Here is a 22,522-nt window from a genome sequence, read left to right on the forward strand (position 1 = left end):
CATGTATCTGAAGGACTGGTTGATTCTAGTATTAAAAGAGGAGGGCAATTTTAACATTTTAGTGATACAAGAAGTGTCCTACAAGCTTTAGAAGTTTTTAGATATTCCAGTAACCCATTAGTTTTAAAGATTTGAGAGTGGTTCTTCATTATTGGGCTGAGAGGTATAACTTCAATTTTGCTGGGTTCCAGCACACGACGGTGTGTCTGGAAATGAGGAGGTAGATTTACTGGCAAAGAATGCTGCAGCCGAGTTGCTACCAAGAAGGTATCCCATCCTCTATAACTATTTTTCACTGAGCATTAAGAGCTTGTTTTTTAATAATTGGCAACAACATGGGGATAGTTTAGATGGAAATTAGATGGGAGAAATAATGAATATTATATCTCCTTGGAAGTATAGCATGATCCTCCAAAAGGGGGAGAATACTCTTTGTTGTCTTTGCATTGGTTACAATTGGTTGACACAAGTTTCTGATGACTGGCCTACATCAGCCATATTACAACAACTGTTTGGCACCCCTGACAGTGTGGCAATTGTGGCAATTGTTGATTGAATACCCCACTTTCAGCACCTTTGAGGCTCGAGGTGAAGATGGCAAGTTCATTCTTACTAAGATTCATGGGCAGGATGTGTTGTACTATGCTAGTGGTAATTTTAGATTTATTCCAGAAGCAGGCGTCCATTTTATTCCTTTCTATGACATGTAGGACGTATGGTGGTACTATTCTTACACCCCTACCACAGGGCTATATTATTGAATTACAAATGCTACATAGCACAAAGGTACTTTCTAGAATCAATTGTAACACACTAGCAACAGTATGATTCCAATTTGCATGAAACTAGTACCAAAATGTGCATAATTCAGTTGCCTATCTTGTGATATACAATATGATCAAGATCAAGGTCACAAAAAGGACAAAAACGTCTTTTTGCTGTATAGTGATAATTCTTATCTGATTTGCATGAAACTAGTGCCAAAATGTTAATTTTTTCATTGCCTGTCTTGTGATTTACAACATGATATAGGTAAAGGTATGCGCTCTAATGAGTGTCCGTTCTAGTTTTCTATGCAAAATATAGTCCTTTGTTTCTTTCTATTTAGAGTATTCATAATAGTTTTTGTATTTTCATATCTTTTTTACTCAATATTTAATTGATTTTTCTTTGTCACTTGATGTAATTATTCACTTGCAAGAGGTTAAGGTCTGATATTTTAAAATGATTTTTCTTGGCAACATGCTGTTTGACCTGGCTCCATATTAATTCAGTTGGGTTATATTGACAATGGTATAGAGAAGTATTACTCCTTTGTGACTGATTTCTTTCACAACTTTGTCACATTTCTACTTGTTTGGCCATCTTGATGTATGTTGCAGTGCCACTGCAAGCAGACCAGCCTTCAAGAGATTGTGTCCAGTGATTTCTCCTCTTATAATAAAACAATCTTTGATAACCTCCTTTCTATTGGATGCAGTTGGCAGTTTGTCAGTATGGAAAGAGTGATGAGAGGTATCGTCCACTACTATAATTGAGGATGGCGGTATATTTGGAATTAGCTGAGGAAGGAACCACTCCTTGAATACTACAGTATATGATTCATTGGTTTCTGATAATCACCACCATTTTTAGCCTGGGAAACAGGTTCACAATTTGGAACCAAGCCGTTTTTTGTACCATCATGAAGCAACTACCTTTCCCAATAGGAAGTATAATCTCGGTGGAGGCACAGGCTATTGACATTCATATGTTTTGGGGTCAGCGTAACACCTGATATAAGAACTGGCAGCACTGTGGAATATATTTGCCATGTTTAAGAAGAAAAATGTTGTTTTATTGTTGTTAAAAGCAAGAAAATTATGAAGGCATTTAATGATATACAAATATTTATAAAAAAATCAATCATATTTGCATTATATAACTTATGCTGTCTTCATATACCATACAACGTGAGTGGGAATATTTAATGTGGCAATGCTGGTCACTGCCCATGCCCTACCCTTTTTGCCATGAAACACGAAGCAGACATGCTCAGTTACCAGGGACAAATTGTAAGGTCGAAGTGGTCCCTACTTTCTTGCATTTTAGAGAGGCTGCTTGCTGTTTGGGGATCTTTGGGAATTGATCTACTTGCCACATGGCTAATTAAGAAGCTCGTGATATTTTGTTCTCCCATTCCAGAACCATGAGCAGTGTTTGAAGATGTCTTCCAACACACATGGGAACACTAAACACCTATGCTGCTTCTCCTTTCAGCCTGATTTGTCAACTGATAAACTGAGTGTTAATCATGACAGGTATCAATATAAACCTGGTTACTCCCAGGTAACGTTTAAGTCACTTTATAGGGTGAAATTCCGATCTATGTAAAAAATTGACTTATGTTAGGTCTCTTGGAACCAATTAACAACATGGATAGGATATTACTTAACCCATGTCAAGGGTTGGATGGAGATTTCATTTCAAGTTTGTACCAGAGTTTGGGAACAAAATCCAGAAACTGTTGAGACATAATTTCAGATTCGAGACCTTCATCCCCTCTTTACTCGAAGTGTCAGGTGGTGATCAAGAGGAGATATCATTATGTCCCTTAAGGGCTCTGCAGTGCTACTTTCAGAGGAGGGCTCAAAATATTAGGCACCAGTGTCAGTGTCTCTTCCTTACTACTGACAAAACCAGGAAAGAGATGTCAAGGAATGCAGTCTCTTTCTGGCTTTGTGAGATTATCAGACTGCTGAGAGAGTCAATGTACCAGCTTGGACTAGAACTCATGAAGTAGTGAGTATAATTTCCACCTTAGCCTTCAAGAAGAATCTTGCCATTGGCCAGGTTCTAAAGGTGGGAATTTGGAAATGCCAAATAACTTTCACAGCCTTTTACTTATGGGAGTTTATCCTCAAGTAAATTTTGTTAATAGTTGTGTGGCCAGCCTAGCTCCCGCACAGAACAGAAAGCACCTTGTGTATGGTAACGTGTAAATTTAAATCTGATGTGAAAGTAAGAATGACTAGCTCTCGTGCTTTTTTCTTTCCCGTTTCTTGGGGAAGAAGAGATTTTACCATTACTTGCTGGTTCTTACTTTAATGCTGGTAAGCTACACTTCTGAGCACCATTCTTATTAGACTAGATTTATAAGTAGTAGTTCTCCAACATCCTCCCTTAATAAGGGGGAGGATGATTGAATGCAAGCCAACAAGTTGGTCATCATACAGCAGGTATTTAATTGTGGACTGCATCTTCCGTTCCTGGACAAAGGATTACTTCTTTGACCACGTATCAGGTACATACCAAGTACAGTCCAGCCCATATCAGCCTACTCATCCCTATGATGGACAAATAGGGTTTGATGGAGGTATCTCTCTTACTTCTGTATGGTTCAGGCAGACATATTCTAGGGAAGAAAAAGAATAAACCAGCTTGGTTCTTAGGAGGACTTCCTACCCATCAATAACTGAATCTTCCTATTTTAAAGGACAAGCAAATTTCATACTCATAAGAACAGAACATGTGTTAAAAGTAATTTGTAATATTTCTATGAAACCCCCCCCCCCCCACCCGATATTCCTATTGCTTTATCCCTGAAGCTGACTCATTATCGACATTAACCCCATAAAACTAAAATATTTCCTGATTTCTTCCCTTCAAGGAGACATCTGAAGGTTAATGTCAACCTAATTCAGTGTCTGCCATCACATGATACTCAATAGCGTTTTTTCGTACTAGGAGTATCCTAAAAAGATCTCCTAGAAACCATAAATTTTCTATTTTATATTTGTTCACCTAAAGTAACATATCCCCCCTCAGTCTAGTTTCTTGAGATGAGTAGCCAAGAACTGAAGTATAAAATTTAACTAAGTATTGACAAGGTGCTCATTATTGACCGTTTGATAGTGGTTATTTGGAGTCTCCCCAGGATCGCCGCAATGTTTTGTGTGTTTCTCTTTTGATTTGTAATATATTCAACTATCAATTGGGGTTGTCTTCTTCTGGCATTGGTATATATGTTGGGGACAATAATTTACTCGTTAGTGAAGGTTTTTCATTTTCTTTTGAGGAAGGTGATTACTTTTCATCTATGAAATTCTGTTTAGATAATCGCTGTCCTATGTGATTTGTCATACATAAATTATTCACATTTTTAGTGATTTTCTTTTTACATATCTGTTTTTATTTTCCAATGTACAGTTGGTGATACATCTTGGAGCTTTGAACCATGGTGTTTGAGAGGTCCAGAGATGATATAGGGGAGGTACTCAGCTTTCATGATTAACCACTTGTTACTTATGATAATGGCAGGAATAACTTTTTTAACAATCTGTTTCAAATGACATTAAGCTCGGTTTGTTGTAACCTTCTTGGTTCATTGTAGGGTCAAGACTTGTACTCAAGGTTGCCATAACATGTTTAAAGAACATACTATGTATCGTTTAAAATCTGCCAATGCAAAAGTATAAGAAGATTCATCAAGATGATAAAATGCTTTATGCCTAAGAATAAAATAGCTGTAGAAAAGAGAAAAGGATGACAAATAAAATGCAAAAATTGCTGACATGGCAAACCTGCATGATGTTGTACCAACCGTGTGTCACACAATTGTACATAATTCCTTTTGCATATATTATGCTTGTATCTTCGCTCTTCCCTCGCACTAAACGAACATGAAAATTCATGTCTGCTGTTTTCCTCTGTAACATTGTCTGTCTTGTTAACTTGTTATGTCCTGTTGGCTTGAGGTTTTGTATATAAAGGAGAGTGTTCTATAATAATATAACTCAGTTGATTGCATCCTGCCTTTGAGTTCACAACCCTCTCTCGGCACCGTCACATTGGTGACCCCGGAAGTCGACTCGCTCCCACTGCCTTCCACCCCCACCTCCCTCGCCCCTCCATCGTTGGTACTATGGCGGACTCTACTACAGCAGTTGGCGCTGCGGCCGCCCCATTGAAACTTTCACCGTTCGCCAGTGGAGAGGCATTTGCTAGGTTTCAGCGCACAGAAGTCCAGTTTCGCATCAACGGCGTGACTCGCTCAACCACCAAAGCAGATTATGTTCTCGCGGCGATACCCGAGGACACCTTCCCGGAAATATCCGACTGGCTTTGTGAACAAAGAGACACGCCAATAGCATATGACGCCCTCAAAACATACCTTCTGCAGCAGTACTCGCCGTCGCCAGCCGCCAAATGTAGCAAAGCTTTTTCAGCTCTCGCAACAACCGTTGGGGGACCAAAGGGCTTCGCTTGCCCTCAGGGAAATGACCAGTATCGCTCGCCTTCAACCTGCCGCAGACGGCTCTCCTCGTGAGGTGAACCTACTTCGTGCCCTTTGGATACGCCGTTTACCCGGACCTATACGTGCTGCCATACCCGATGTCGATAGTTTACCCATAAAGGACTTGATGACCAAAGCCGACGCCCTTATGGACAGCCACTTCAAGACCTCCATCAACGCCTCCACCCCTGACGAAGAGGATGCCTATTCAACGTCAACTGAAGCTGACATGAATGCCGTAGGACATACACGCCCACACCGTGACGTGCCGAAGCAGAGACAAAGCCGCCCACCACCCACCAATCGCTCGCGCCCCAACAAACGACTTCTACAGCCACTTACTACCTCCCATCCGCCGCAGTTTTGCTACTACCACTTCAGATTCGGGGCAACTGCGAAGAAATGTGCCGAGGATTGTCAGTGGCCAAAAAACGTGTAAGTAGGCCATCGCTCGTGGCGGTGGCCTCCCGTGTTTCTAATCTTTTCTTTTTACAGGATGCAGGAACGGGCGTGCGATTTTTGGTAGACACGGGTGCTTGTCATTCTCTTTTGCCAAGGAAACTCTTCAAAACACGACGTAGTCTGTCTACATCTGCCGACGTCCGCTTGGTAGCTGCCAACGGATCTGCGATACCCACCTATGGTTACGAGAACCTCACATTATCGTTCGGAAACGGTAAATTCAATTGGAAGTTTCTCGTTGCTGACGTCACCATGTCAATCCTCGGTGCGGATTTCCTCTCTCATTTTCACCTTCTGGTCGATGTCGCCCACCGACAATTGGTCAACGCAGACTCGTACTTGTCGACACCTCTTCAACCCGCCCCCTCTAACCTCGCTCTCCACATTAGCGCACCCACGGATGCCTACGCCCACCTCCTCACGTCGTACCCGGAAGTTTTCCGTCCAGAACTTCACCAAACGCCCACGGTTCCTGCCAAGCACGGTATTTATCACCATATCAACACGACGGGACCCCCAGTCTTCGCAAAATTCAGACGTCTGGCACCGGAACGATTGGCAGCCCCCAAACAGACGTTCGCCGAAATGGAGGAAATGGGCCTTTGCCAAAAGGCCTCCAGCCCATGGTCGTCACCCTTACACATCGTTCTGAAGAAAGACGGCTCCCTCCGTCCGTGCGGGGATTACAGGCGCCTGAACATGCAAACAGAACCGGATCACTACCCCCTCCCAAACATTACCGACGTGACCTCCTACCTGCACAAAGCAAAGGTTTTCTCTACACTCGATCTCCTGAAGGGGTATTATCAGGTGCCTATGAACCCAGAAGACATCCCCAAGACTGCCATCACCACTCCGTTTGGTACATACACCTTCAATTACTCCTGTTTTGGCCTTCGTAATGCTGGGGCCACGTTTCAACGTCTCATGGATGGCATCTTAGGGGACCTCCCTTTCTGTGTATGTTATGTGGACGACATACTTGTGTTCTCCTCAAAAGAGGAACACCTCCGTCACCTGCGCATCGTGCTCGACCGCCTGCAACAAAACGGCCTTGTAGTCCGGTACGACAAGTGTACCTTTGGCGCCAACGAAGTGTCGTTCTTAGGGCACCACATCACTCCTAAAGGTGTCCACCCCCTCCCTGAGAAGGTAGCAGCCGTTCAGAACTTCCCCGTGCCCTCGACTGTCAAAGCTCTGCAGGAATTCTTGGGTATGATCAACTATTATCACCGTTTTCTGCCAGCCATTGCCGCCACTCTTGCTCCCCTCTACGCCTCCCTCAAGGGCAAGCCGAAGGACCTGAAGTGGGGTCCCCTTCAAGAAGCAGCCCTCTGCAATGCAAAGAAGGCCCTATCAACAGCTGCGGCTCTCACTTTTCCTATCCCACACGCCCCTCTCCTTCTCTCCACCGATGCCAGCGACGTCGCTATTGGTGCAGTACTCGAGCAGGTGGTCAAAGGCTCGCCCCGCCCATTGACCTTCTTCAGCAGAAAACTGTCCAAGGCAGAATTGGGTTATTCTACCTTCGATCGAGAATTGCTGGCGGTGCATTTGGCTGTCCGTCACTTTCGCCATTTCTTAGAAGATACGCCCTTCGTCATTCGCACAGACCACACGCCTTCACTCGACAGTCTGACGCCTGGTCCGCCCGTCAACGCCGACATCTCTCCGCCGTGGCTGAATACAATTGCACCCTCCAATACGTCCCTGGGAAAATTAATCCCGTTGCCGATGCCCTGTCAAGAAACACGTTGGCTGCCGTTCAACTGGGATTGGATTACAACGCCCTGGCTGAAGCCCAACGACAGGATCCAGAGTATCAAGCTTGTAGGACATCCTGCACGTCCCTCCGTTGGGAAGACTTTCCCCTCGAAGACTCCAACACCACCCTCCTCTGTGACGTCAGTACTGGTAGACCGCGACCTTGGATTCCTGCTCCCATGCGCCGACAGGTGTTTGATTTCATTCACGGCCTTTCACATCCCTCGTGCCGTTCTACTGCACAGCTGCTGAAGGCAAAGTTCATTTGGCACGGCATTTCTAAGGATGCTAAGGATTGGGTCCGCGCCTGTACTTCTTGCCAAACTTCCAAAGTACATCGACACACGGATTCAGGAGTGGGCACCTTTCCTCGCACACATTCACGTCGACGTTGTAGGCCCCCTACCCACATCACAAGGACATCGTTACCTGTTTACCATCATCGACCGCTCCACTCGTTGGCCTGAAGCCATTCCCATGGAAACTGCAACGTCCGCCTCATGTACATCTGCCTTACTCTCTGGATGGATTTCAAGATTCGGTATCCCTGAGCATATTACTTCTGACAGGGGAACCACTTTCACCTCTCAATTGTGGACGTCATTAGCGAATCTCCTGGGCATCACCTTACATCAGACAACGGCCTACAACCCCGCTGCCAATGGAATGGTTGAACATTTTCATCGCACCCTCAAAGCAGCTTTGATGTCCCGCTGCAAGGATTGCAACTGGTTTACTCAGCTTCCCTGGGTCCTCCTGGGACTAAGGACCATTCCTAAAGACGCCCTCGACGTCTCGGCAGCTGAAATGGTGTATGGCGACCCGTTGGTCGTCCCTGCCGAATTTTTTCCTTCTACAACCTCCTCCGACGATCTCCAGCGCATACGTCACGTCGTGGGAAAATTTACTCCGTGCCGCCAGACTTACAAGCCCCCAGCGAAGCATCACATACCAACGGACTTGCACTCTGCAACGCACGTCTTCCTGCGCAACAACACCAGCAAGCCACCACTAACGCCCCCTTACACGGGCCCTTTCCTTGTGATCCGACGCAGTCCGAAAGCATTCCTCCTAAACATTCGGGGCAAAGAAGACTGGGTCTCCATTGATCGTCTAAAACCTGCTTATCTTCTGCCAGATGACCCGCCTACAGTTCGCCTCTCTAGATCAGGGCGCCCTATTTAACATGTTCAGTATGTCATTTTTAGAGGGGGAGCCATGTACCAACCGTGTGTCACACAATTGTACATAATTCCTTTTGCATATATTATGCTTGTATCTTCGCTCTTCCCTCGCACTAAACGAACATGAAAATTCATGTCTGCTGTTTTCCTCTGTAACATTGTCTGTCTTGTTAACTTGTTATGTCCTGTTGGCTTGAGGTTTTGTATATAAAGGAGAGTGTTCTATAATAATATAACTCAGTTGATTGCATCCTGCCTTTGAGTTCACAACCCTCTCTCGGCACCGTCACAATGTACTTCATAGCCATAACATGTAATTACACAGGTAAAGTATTGCCAGATAGCTGCGAGAACCGACCACTAAGAATACTTATTTGGTAAAACTATTATTAAGGTGTTTGGAGTAAGTCCTGATACTTCTTATGTTCTATGTTGTCTCTAGACGTTGCAAAAAAGCATTATCCTCAATAATTACCTCAAGTGATCTTTAATATTTTCTAGTTTCTAAAATAGTTTTGAATAGTTAAATTTCCTTAATGTATTACGAGTATAAACAAAAGATGAATTAGATTTTCTTCCTTCTAGTAGTTTGTAGACAAAGAATCTGGTGAAGAATAATTGTAAAACTTACTTTACATATGCAGTAAAATCTTCAGACAGCCATAATGGTTTAAGTGTAGAGGTGCTATACTAGAGGTGAGTCTGATTTATAAATGACTATTTTCTTTTAGGACTAAATTTACTATCTCTTATCTTACATGATCCACCTCAATCGGAGTGTGTTAGTCAGCAATATGAAAACCAGGAAAGGTACATAGAAATATAGTGAATTTGATTTTAAAATTTGTTATTTCTATACTCAAATAATGTTCATAGTCCTACTTTTTAGCAAAAAGCTAGGTCCACTGCCAATAACTGTGGAAACTTGTACCTTGCCATTGGACTATTTAGTTAAAGGCTAAGCCCACTGCCAATAAACGGATTTTGAAGCAAAGCGAAAAATCTATTTTTGGGTGAGATGGCCATGTCGTCCTGATGGAAGGTTCCTATTGGTAGCTTCCCTTAGAAAGCTACCAATAGGAACCTTCCATCGGGACGACATGGCTTGAGCCCAAAAATAGTGGTTGATGACTGCAAGGACATGCGGTCATAAAACCCTTCTGCCAAATCATGAACCATGCTTGATGTTATTAGAAATGTGGATGTGACTAGGGGGGTCCCCTGTAAGTGACCCCCTAACCTAAGTGCTGATAAATGGAGAAGAGGTAACACTGGGTTCATGACTGTGGCCAAAGTAGCTAGTGACAGAATGGAAAATTAGATCAGGTACTTAGAATGTTGGTACACTAACGTGAAGATTGAAGAAGATAGTGGATATGATGGAGAGGAGGAAGATAGATGTCCTGTGTGTGCATGAGACTAGATGGAAAGGAAATGGAAATAAGAGATAGGAAATGGGTATAAACTCTATTACAGTGGGTCACTAGAGGGAAGAGATGGAGTTGGGTTCATAATAGTTAATAACTGGAAGGAAAAAGTGGTAGCAGAATAAATGATAAGCTTTTAAAGATTCTAATGATGATAAGGGATCAGATAATGAATATGATTTTAGAATATGCCCCTCAGATGGGTTATCAAGAACAAGAAAAAGAATGATTTAGAAAAGAGTTTAAGGCCGTTATTAGAACAGTGAAAGAGGAGAAGCTAATCATAGGAGCAGACATGAATGGCAGAGTGGGAAAGAGACGGGAGGGATTTGAGGAAGTAAATGAAGGTCATGGGTTTGGAATTAAAAATGATGGAGAGTATATATTAGAGATGGCTCAGAAATTTAAATTGGCATGTATGAACACCCGGTTTCAGAAGCTAGATAAACATCTAACCCATGAAAGTGGAGGAGTGGAAAGCCAAATAAATTACATCCTGGTTAGAGAAGCTAGCAAGAAATGTGATGACCTGTAAAGTGATTTTAGGGGAAGCATGTGTTAACCAACATAGATTTGTAGTGATGGATTTTGAATTGAGAGGTATAAAACCCAAAAAAAGCGAGCGAAATACCTAGAATTAAGGTTTGGACCCTTGAAGGAGAAAAGGGTAAACAATTTAGGAGGATTTTGAGAGAGAGAGAGAGAGAGAGAGAGAGAGAGAGAGGAGAGAGAGAGAGAGAGAGAGAGAGAGAGACGATTGGAATGGTTGAACTTAGAGACAGTACAGGGTAACAGAATGGAAAATATGTGGGTGGGTATGAAAGAAATATGTGTTGGGGAAACGTAGTAATTATTCGGAAGAACCAGTGGATATGGTGTGTCGAAAGGAGAAAGGTGGTGGTGGGACAGAGAGATGCAAGAATTAACCAAAAGAAAATCAAAGACATTTAAGGACTGGAAAGTAAGGCATACACAGGGAGCAGAGGAACGGCACAGAGAAGAGGAAAAAAACATATAGGAAGAAGGTAGGTATAGCTATTTGAAGAGCAGTAGAGCAATTAAATGAAAGGATAGGAACAAGAGAAGGAAAAAAGAATATCTATAATATTTCAAATTTTAAGAAAAGGCAAAGACAGGATTTGGGGCAACTAGTAGTCATCAGAGGTAGAGATGAAAATATATTGCATAGGGATGATGACATTAAAAGATGGAGAGAATATTTTGAACAACTATTGAATACTGAAAAGGAGGGAGAGAGAGAGAGAGAGAGAGAGAGAGAGAGAGAGAGAGAGAGAGAGAGAGAGAGAGAGATGGGAGAAGCAGAAATGGTGGAGTTGCCAGTGATGTAGATACGGAACACAGAAGTGAAGCGGGCATTGAGTAAAATAAAAAATAGTAAAATACCAGGTCCATCAGAGTTTCAAATTGAAATTGTCAAGATATTAGCTACATAGAGGGAAGAATGGATGCTGGATTTATTAAGAGCAATATGGGAAGAGGAAATAATGCCTAAAGATTGGGAGGAGAATCTAATAGTATTCATATTTAAGCAGAAAGGTGACATCATGGAGTGTTGTAACTAAAGGGGAAATAAACTAACAGAGCATGGTTTGAAAGTTTTTGAGAGGGTACTAGATGAGTAGATTGTAAAGATTGAGAAACAACAGTATGGATTCATGAAGGGGAGAAGGACTGTGGATGCCATCTTTATAGTGAGACAGTTACAGGAAAAGAGACTAGAGGGAAACCAGAAGATCTGTGCTTTTGTACATTTAGAGAAGGCTCATGATAGAATACCAAGAGAAGTGATGTTTTGATGCTTGAGGAAAGGAAAGTCCCGAAGTTGGTTAGAATGCTAAAGATATGATATACAAAAGAATAAGGACAAAGGTAATAACTGCTGTAGGAGAAACAGAAACCTTTGAAATTAGTGTTAGATTACGCAGAGGGTCAGCATAAGCCCATCTTAATTGTGCTGTTCTGCATGTGTTAAGTGAAGATATCAGAAATGAAGAGTTACTATATGCAGATGATTTGCTGATTACCAATGAAAATGAGGAAGACATACAAAGGGTTGTAGAATGGCAAGAGACTTTGGAGAGGGGTGATTTGAGGGTAAATGTGGATGAGACTGAAGTCTTGGTGAGCAGTAAGGAAGGTAGGGACAGAATAGCCATACATGAAAGTAGAGGCTCAGTTATAAAACAGGTAGAACAGGCTGAAGTTGAGAATCAAATAAAAGCATCCATGGGGAAGTGGAGGTAGGTAGCAGGAGTGGTATGGGATGAGAAGAGGCCAATCAAGGTAAAAGTAAAGATTTATAGCACATTAAAAAGACCAGTAATAATGTATGGATTGGAAACATGGGCGAAAAAAGAGGAAGTAAAGCTGGAGAGATCGGAGGTGAGAATGCCGAGGTGAATTATGGGAATATCGCTGCTTGAAAGATTGGAAAATGATGAAATAAGAAGAATGGTTGGCAGAATAAAGATTACATAGGTGGTAAGAGTGTCACGTCTGAGATGGTGTGGGCACGTCTTGAGGATGGATGGTGGGGAGGGAGTGAGGGGGTCTTAGGAGGCATCTGTTATAAGGTGAAGGATGATGTGAAGAGAAGAGGTTTGGTGGAAGAGGATGCCTTTGATAGAAGGCATTGGGGAGAGTGCATCATGCAACCGACCCCTTAATGTAGGGATAACTAGGGAAAGCAGGAGATACATGCCAACCCTCCTCCCCACTGACTAACGAGGTCAAGGGTATAGGATATTAGTTTTGATGTATAGAGTATTATAGGTGACATTAACCACCAGATCTCACATTAGTGGGTATGAGTCGTGGCCTCTTGAAAGGAACAATGGGATTTTTTTATTCTTTTTGTTGGGGGGGGGGGGTTGCGGTTAATGTTGATATAGAGTTGGCTTCGGAGTCAAAGGAATATGAATATCAAGGGAGTATAGGAATAAAAAAGTTATACTATTAAAATAAATTTTGTCCTAGCTATGCAAACTTGAGTCCTTTAAAGTTAAATTTCCCACCTGAACCCCTCTGTCCTAAGTTGAGGGTCAAAAGTGAAAAGAATATATTCAGGTGGGTGGATGGCCCTGACTGGCCGTCCACCCTCCTGAATATATACTCACCATTGACTCTTTAATGGTTTGACACCCGTTCCAGCTCCACTGAAGACTTGACTTATTTTAAAAGACTCAGGTTTTTTATAGCTAGGAAAAATATAAATTATTTTTAAAATGGACTAAAAAAAAAAAAGACAACAGTCACTATGTATTCCAACTTCAGTTGCTCAGCTGTATACATAAGAAGAAAATATGAATTTTACACCATGCATGAATGAGATTTAAAAAAAAAAAAAAAAAAAAAAAACTGGTATAGAGGCAATTTCTGTTATATGCCGTTTTGAAAATAATTAAACCATGTTATGATAATGATTGGGTCACTTCAGTTAGTCTTCCATAATAAATGTTCATCACCACTTTAGAAGCTCTGAATGCCTAAAATTTCTTATTTTTCAATTGCCTACCTTGTTGCTGCTGTTGTGGTCGTTGTTGTTTCTGTTCTTGTCTTGTAGTGTTGAGGTACTGCATGAGTGTACTAAGGGCTGTTAATACTCTAACATAGTTGTCTTGTTGAATGCTGGGAGGTGGGGTTGTTGTGGTGGAGCGACTCCCAAATCTGATACTGAAAGGAGGAGATCTTGTGGTTGGTGGAGTATCTACTTTGGAGACATCCCTCACTGGTATTGCTGGAGGTTTCACGACTGGAGCCTGGCCTGAAGCTGGATTGGGTGAAAAATTCACCTGATCTAACCTTTGAGAGTTTGTGCCAACTGATACTGTCCCTGGAGCAGCACCAGCACTTTGACCTACCGATGTAGAAGTTGAAGTGGAACCCCCTCCACAACCCCCTCCTGCTGCTGCAGCTGCAGAAGCACTACCTGGTCCTGTAGATGTACTTGTTGAGACTCCACCACCCTGGCATATATATTGAGGAATGTGGTATGGGTAAGGATAAGGATATTGTGGGTATTGGTTGTTGAAAAATGGATTTATTTGTGGGTTTCTTGGATAACCCGTGTAAGTTCCTATTGGAGGATAATACCCTGGCCCATAACCTTGAAAACCAGAATTTTGTTGAGAAACCGGTGGTGAAGGAGGACCAAGGGGCTGGCTAGGTGCATTGACATCAAATTCTGAATTATGGTTTCCATTTGGAGTGTTATGTGTAACTGATACCTGGATGCCGGGCTGCACAGGTAGCTGGATAGAGGAAGAAGATTCTGAAGATTGTTGATGGGCATTCGTTTGTTGGCTGTTAAAGGTTTCCTGCAGGTGAGATAACAACAAAAGGGCATTAAGCAGCTGCTTGTCAGAAAGTTCTGTGGATTGCGTTGCAGCTGTGATTGGTGGTTGGGTTGTGCTTCCCTCTGCCAATATCAAACTCAGACGATCAAATATTTGTGGAGGAGATGAGGTTCTATAATGGTTATTTAACTTTGGTGACTCTGTTCCTGTTGGTCCAGAGGTAGAAGCAGATGGTCTTGGGAACTGAGGACTACTACTATTTATTAATATATAAGAAATATTAACTTTACTTGGAGGGGTACTAAAGCTTTGACCATCATTCTCAACCAAGATGGAGTCTTGTAGTGGAGACGATAACTCGGGTAAGGGAAGCTCTTTTTCGCGTTTTACCCCTATACCACCCGTGGGAGAGTCATCTGATATGCTTCCTTGAATATGCTTGTTACTTGCATTAGGGACTGGGCCAGCAGTTTCTGAGTTGGAATAAAAAAAAACAGTCATTAGTAGGACATTCATTCTTTGGTTTTAGCAAAAAATTGAATGAAAATGTAGAATTACTGATTTGTCATGGTTATTTAATGACATTTTGTAATATATGATGTATTTTTTTTTTGTGTCAGTAAATGTATTGTTAGCAAAGAGTCAGGTTTTGGAATTATTTAAACTTATAACATCATATATCTGGTTTGAAAGGAATTTTATATAGACTAGACAAAACACTGTGTAGAAATGCTTGTATCTCATACAGTATGGGGTGTTCTGTGTTTTTCTTCAGGTATGATATACTGTAAATATGGGTGTTTGGTTGAAATTCTAAGGTTTAAATTATGTTTAGATAATAGCTAATGAAGTCTTGAGTGTGTACTTACCATTTAAGAACTGTAGTAACTGAGAAAGGCTCTTGGCCCTTTTTCTCACTGGAAAAGCGGAACTACCCCATTTATCCAGATATTCTGTAATATTGAAGGGTTCGTTTTTATCTTTCTGTTTCCAAGGTATTATTGGACTAGCTAATTTAATGGACTGCTTCATCAAGTTTAATAAATCTTCATCGGCCCTTAAAGATGTATCTTTTTCTAGAACTGGCTTTTGCTCAGACATTGTATCGGGATATTTGGAAGGCTGTAATGGTTTCATTGAAAAGGGTGAAGCAGGCACATCTGAGTTGGAAATATGGTTGATTATGTGGACTATGGGATACTGAATCGGTGTTGATGATGTTGAGTTGTCAAGGGGAAGTTTTGGACTGGATGATGTTGATTGTAACTTATTGATTTGTTGATGCAAAGGTTGGGAGCCTTCTTGGGGCCTGGGCTGCTCTTGGAAGCTTGAGTTGTTTTCAGTATTGTTTTCCAATGATTGGGATAAATAATTGATGATAAGCGATGATAACGTCATTCGATCTGAAGACGATGAGAATAAAGTAGAAACATCTACTGTAAGAGGGTTATGAAGATGGCTAGTAGTGGTTTTTTGGGGGGATAATGTCTGGATTTCTAGGTCTGTCTCTTTTTGGTTATTTGATTGCTGATGCAAAATAGTATGTGTGGGGTTTCTGTCTGAGAGTGTTGTTAATAGTGTGGGTTTAGGTTGGTTGTCTTCATCTGTGTAAATATGAGACTGTGAACTTGAGGGTGCTGTATTCCTGATGGCGGCTTTAGTGTTTTGTGGTTGATTCTCATATTGAGCCTGTGAAATAGGTACTGTTTCAATGACTCTTAATGGTGGCAAAGTTGATTGTAGTGGTTCTTTTGCTGTATCGTCTGAATAGTTATTGTTTTTATTGTCAGAAGTTTCAGAATCCGGAAAGGGAATATTGTTAAAAGATGAAAAATGGTGTAATTTGTTTTTAGTCAAATCTTGAAGTGTGTCAAGTGATACAAGGGTTGGACCATTTCCATTGACATTTGATGGCCAGAAGTTTTGCGGAATTTGAGTTGAAGAAGAAGTTATTGTTATGCTTGATGTTTGATTTTTATCACTTACCAAACTAATACCATTATTTTCAGTTAATGTATTATTTTTATTTCTTATGGGACTGTTTTTACTATTTAGTGCTGTGGAGCCTTGAGTTTCTTGTGTTTTCAAATAGTGTGATGTTGTCTTCTCAGTGGTTGTTGTGTGGCTACTTTCAAAAGTATCCTCATTTTTGTTGTTGGCCTGTATGCTCTGGAATCTTGCTGGCATATTCATGCTTTCACTGTTGTGTTTCAAGGAGTCTAGAGTTGATGGTATATGCTGTGAGGAGGAAAATAAGTCTATTGGTGGTATTCGTTGGTTATTTTTCAAATCATCAACGCTGGTTTTATTTTCAGGAGTATATTGGACCACAACTGGAACATTTCTGTTGTCAGAATTTGCAACTATAGAAAGTTCTTCTAATGGTAAGTGCCACAGATCTTGAAAGTGTATCAACTGGTTTTGTATAAAATTGTTTGTATGTGTATTCAGAACTAGTGGGGTTTGTTTTATGTTCCCATGAGGTAGAATTTGAATGATGTTTCCTTGGTTTTCTTGATGTAACGGGAAAACATTGCTTTGTGAAAGCCAATATTCGTTGTTGCCATGAGAGTCCCTTGGTGGGCCATATATTGTAACTGTTGATGTTTCTGTAACAGCATATGGAATGATAGTGAGATTTTGGCTGGGTGTTATATTCGAGCCTAGTAGAAACTCTGTTGTTGTTTGTGTTGTAAAATTTTCATGAATAAGTGATGGGAAATTACTCCATTTCTCAGTAGCATCCTCTGAGGACATTGCCAATGAAGGTTGTAAATTGGGGTAAATTGAAGTAGATGTAACTTTTGGCCCTGTAAAAAATTGATCTCTTGAGCTGGTATGCATAAATATTTGAGGTGTGCTTACAGTGAAATTCTTGTCAACAATGTTGGTAGAAGTGATAGTAGAAGGATTTTCTATTTGGTTTGTCATAAAAAATGGAAAGGGAAAACTAGTGGTTAGGGATCCATCAGCATAATGGTCTTGAGGTTGCTGTTTGAGGAAATCGGTATCAGTGACTGGAGGCTCAAGCACAATCACCTTTTGAACCAGATCTGAAATGACTTGTGGCGTGATGAAGTTAGTCATTGAAAACTCACTTTCAGAAATATTTTTTACTTGACTTGCAAAGATTGATATTGTAGTTGAGACAGTGAATGAATGTTCTGCAGCAACAGAATTTTGTGATGGGTTTATTTTGATATTTGGATCAACAATACTTTGATGTACAATGCTAGTAGTGAAAGGATTCAATGTCATGTCTGCCTTTAGTTGTGTCTTAATTGTACTTGGTGTCAGGGTCACTGTAATAAAAGATTCCTCTAATGAAGGGTAAGCATAAGAAGATAGTGGAGCAGTAAGGGTAGTGGCAGGAGGAAATATAATTGTTGAAATGATAATCACGTGAACTGGAAGTGATAACGTAACAAAGTTTGATGTGATTGATATATCTTCAAAGAAAAGATTTTGAGTAGAGTGGTCATGAAAAATTGTTGGGATATTGGTTTTGTTCGTAGTATACTGAACTTGATCCAGAAAAGCTGCCTGTTTAGTATGCACTATATTGACACTTTCTGAAGGAGAATTATAAATGTTTTCAAGTAATGGAAAGCTTTGTGTGGGAAGAATTGTTATGGGTACAAAAGTTGAAAAGGTATTTTCAGAGGAAGTCATTTTTTCATTGTATGTTACCCCTGGAAATCTTGTAGTACTTGTAATGGTTGATTTATCAGTGAAAGTGAATAAAGTTTGCATTTTATCTTGAGAAGATCCTGTTGTAAGGGATGAAAACAAAGCCTCATTCAAAATGAAAGTTGAACTATCTGTAGGTGTCTGATATGAATAAAAAGTTTGTGTGATTGGAATTTTGAAATTAATGGTACTTCCATGCAAGTTTTGGACATCTTGATCTACTTTTGTAAAAAGGGAAGTACTAATAGATAAGATTGGTTTTGAAGGCAAAGTTGGAATGCCTTTATCAGAATCAACTAGTGATGGTATAGTTGCATACCCAGAAATATCAAGAGGGGTGCTTTCACTATCTCTATTGGATAGTGTAATTTTTGGTTCAGTTGCTATTGTGTGTACTACATGTGTACTGTCGATTGGAAACTTTAAAACAACTTGTGTAACCGGATGTTCCCCATATGTTACTGTCACTGGTGTGTAATTTTGTTGCTTTGAGCCAATTGGAAGGTTTATTGTACTGCTTGCTGGTTGTTTTATACCTGATAGGTGGACAGTGCCTTCTTGATTCGTTGTGAATACAGTTTGTAATGGGGTTTCATTGACAACTGTCGAGAGGAAAATGTTATTGATCATAGTTATGGTAAAATAGGGTATATGAGGATATACTGATGAAAAGTTGGTGTTACCAGTAATAGAAGTAACAATGTTGCTACCTGGATTGTCTTTGTTGTCAGATGGATTCCTTTTGATACTGCTGCTTGATTGGATGATGGGGGTGTTCTGCTGAAGCTCCGGATAGCTTGCTGGATAGTCTTCAGTGACATGGTCAACAGATGGACTAATGTTGTCAGCTGATACTAAAGAAACACTGCTTGGTAAAGTGGTGAAATCCTCACTAATGTCTTCTGTAGGATTTGGAATAGTGGTGGTAGCATTTTCATTAGTTGGCTGCTCTTCATAAGTAATGTTATAGCTGCTTAGTAGTTTATTGTTAATGTTAATAGTATCCTCAGTAAACTCTTCAAGAACATTCTCTGATGAAGCTGACCATGTTGTTAGAATTTTGTTCATGAAATTTCCTGTTAAGTCATCATCATGGGGTGAGTTGTCTGTACTCTCTGTCAAATGATCCGGATGTAAGCTAGTGGTAGTTTCAATGCTTACAACTGGAAAAGAATATGATGATGTAGAACTTGAAGGTACAGTAATAGTAGTTAATGTAGATGAAGAATTGTTTGACAAACTAGATACAAATGTTGATATCGTAGTTGAGTAATGTGTCACTGTAATTGTTGATGTGGCGTTATGGAAAGCCGTTTCTGAAGCAAGTGTGCCTGTATAAAGATTTTCAAGAACTGTATTTGAAGGAAATAACGAGCTTTTTGTAACAACAGAATTTGTGTATGTTGTATGTGGAGATAAGTTGTGGGAATTGGGACTGGGTACTCGTATTTCCGTTGATAGTGTTGGATTAGAAACTGGTGAAAGAGAAAGTGTAATAGATATTGATGATTGCATATAGGGTGTATGTTCTAAACTTTCTGAAATTTTGATGAAGGGAAATTTAGTCATCTGCAAGGTGGAAGTAATATCCGTGGGAGTCAAGTTTACATACTTTTCTGACGATGAGATAAGATTAACAGATGGAGTGTTTACTGATGCTTTGGATTTGTCAGACGAGGATGATGACAGAGGTAATACTGATGTAGATGATGTATTTATATTTTGAGATTTGTCCGTTGATGATAACAAAGGTGACAATGATGGTGCTGGTGATAATGAAGGTGGTGAAGATGTGGCATCTACTTCATGCATCAGGGGTAGAAGGGAAGGAAGAAGGTTTATTGCAGTATCTTCATCCATATCTTTTTCTGTCAGCATCTCTTTTAGTATTGCACCTGCTTTGTTTACCAAGGGCTCAGCCATGCTTATCTGGTTATGTAATTTATCAATAGCTTTGAAAAGATTTGTGCTAATGAGGGGCATGGACAAACTAGTATTCAAGGGAACTTCAGGAACTGCATTACTTTGCAAATATGACGAGCCAGACAAAATTTCTGGATCGTTAGCATAATAGATGTATGGTCTTGCCTGAGAGGTATTTTGAAGTACTGGTGACGAATCGTTGGCCTGCAAAGTTCTAATTATTCCTTGTGGTGGGACCTCAATGTCCAGCAATTGAGTATAACTGTTATTAGCACTATTTATGAAGTGGTTTGGGAGGACAGAAACTTCATCAACCAACGTTTGAAATGTGTCATGGGACAGGAGACTGTAGTATAAGGGGTGGTCTTGCAAAGTGTCATGCAGATGTTTGACCTGGTGATATAGTTCTTCTGGCTCGTACTGAAGCATATTGTTGGCTGTTAAATCAGAGTTTAATCTTGTATTTTTCAAATTCTTTCCCCTTCTTGACAAGCCTTTAAAGAGACTGTATAATCTTCTAGGCCCGTTGCTCTTTCGTGTTAAGCTCCCAGAAGGACCAATTGGTTTGCTGTGCTTATTTTTCTCACCCGCCAAGTTCGATTCATAGCTGTCAGTATTTCGGTCAGTTTCCAATATCAGTTGCCAACCATCATTGTCATCTATGGTGTCTGCAAGTTCTTTTAACGGCTTTGAACATAAGATTGGTGTAGTGTCCTCTTGCAAAAAATCATGATGTTTTATATTATTCGAGCCAATTTTATCTCCAAATCTCCCGAACGTAGTACACTGAATTAAGCGTCCGGCATACAGGAGCCCCAATAAGTATTTCTTTAATATCGGCATGATTGTCGTTTCCCACAATCTATTGATCACATTAGATAACTTGCTTCACTCACTAGAGTATGAGTTTAATTTTTATCTATGTTGAAGAACTGGGTAACATACTTTTAAACACATTATGTATATGCTCTTTCCTACTTTCATATTGGTTTGTTTTCGTTATTAATGAATCTTCATTATAGTTCCGAAAATTAAGTATTATTGTGTCGGTTTAAGTTGCACCAATGATTAAAAGCGGTTAAGTATCACAGTAACCTCATACAGCATAACTGTTAGTTATCAATCACTCATTAACCCGGCTGAACATATCAACGTAAACGTAAAACATGTCTATTTCGTTATATTTACTAAACGCAATATTATACAGTTCCGAACGCATGCCTGGCTAGTCGTCCAGTTTATCGTGCATTAACCAAACGCTTACTGAACTGCGAGCTGGAAGTAGTGCTGGCGGGAGCACGCGACACAAGAAAGCTACAAAACCGCATCTCATCTTCTCTTTCTTCTTCTTTTCCTTCTTCTTCCCAGCTCCTCCCACCCTTTTTGTGGGACATTGGCTAACGGACTGTATTTGAGATAGAGAGAGCTTCAGCACTTTTGATTTCAGACATCTACATGCCTTGCGGGTGAGTTTTTTATTTGAGGTTTTGTCTGTAATATTTTAGCATTCTTATTCTTATTGCAGCTATGTAATATACGGCATGTTGGATATACGTTGATGTAACAAACAGAACGACGAATTATATTTAATTTAAAAAAGAAGCTTGTCATAAATTATCGGAGTCTCTCTCTCTCTCTCTCTCTCCCTCTCCCCTCTCTCTCTCTCTCTCTCTCTCTCGTCTCTCTCTCTCCACGAACATCTGCCCTGCAAAACAATAGAATGTTACGCAGGAATACCTGCGTACCTTGAAGCCAAGCACTCGGGTAACCGCGATTTTTAATTAACACTCGAATGATCCAGAGCATAACTATGCAAATTCCCTTCGACAGAGCATTATCTTTTCAAAGGAGAGGCCGGCGGAGAGGGCAATTTTAAGCTTTCGTGTAGCCAGACCAGTGAAATAAACTGTCGGGACTGATTCCTAGGAAGCGAAAGATCTGCAGCGTCAAGGGATAACAAGGCTTATAAGGAAATGTGGACAATGGAGAAGGGTTTAGAAGGGAGGTAAATTTTAAGAGAACCGAGCATTCCTTCTGTTACCAAGATTATTGAGGTCGCGTTGTCAAATTTTATGAAATTATAGTAAGAATATTTTTTTTTTAAATTAACATATGCTTAACCTGTCACTTATACATTCTTTTATACACTGATTTGGTTTGTGATTTTTTATAAAATATTTTTTAATTTCTAATTTTCATGTGCTTCGTACAATACCCGCCATTTCATGATTACGTGTGTGTGCGTGTAGTGCCTTTGTGTGATTAATTTTACCCTCATTTAACATTTTCTCGCGAACTTATACATTTTGGTAGAAATTGACATTATACATAGAAGGGTGACAGTGCCAACGAATTTGCAGACGGTTAACAAATATTAGTACCGAATAATAATAATGATAATAATAATAATAATAATAATAATAATAATAATAATAATAATAAAAAGCGAGGGAAATCAATATATAAATGCTAAAGTGTGTG

General features: G+C 40.4%; 1 protein-coding gene across 2 annotated transcripts in view; it reads right to left on the reverse strand.

Annotated features, from left to right (window-relative positions):
- Positions 1-21,314, reverse strand: part of LOC137625940 (uncharacterized) — a 56,172-nt gene extending 34,858 nt beyond the window's left edge. For both annotated transcript variants that reach the window (XM_068356987.1, XM_068356986.1), the window contains exons 1-2: positions 18,829-21,314; positions 13,648-14,901 (exon numbers count right to left, since the gene is read on the reverse strand). In XM_068356987.1, the coding sequence (XP_068213088.1) occupies positions 13,648-14,901; positions 18,829-20,884 (3,310 nt within the window). In that variant the 5' untranslated portion in view covers positions 20,885-21,314. The remainder of the gene's footprint in view (positions 1-13,647; positions 14,902-18,828) is intronic.
- Between the last annotated feature and the right edge of the window lie 1,208 nt (positions 21,315-22,522).

Source organism: Palaemon carinicauda, chromosome 33 (assembly GCF_036898095.1).
Source record: "Palaemon carinicauda isolate YSFRI2023 chromosome 33, ASM3689809v2, whole genome shotgun sequence".
In the NCBI taxonomy this organism is placed as follows: Eukaryota; Metazoa; Arthropoda; class Malacostraca; order Decapoda; family Palaemonidae; genus Palaemon; species Palaemon carinicauda.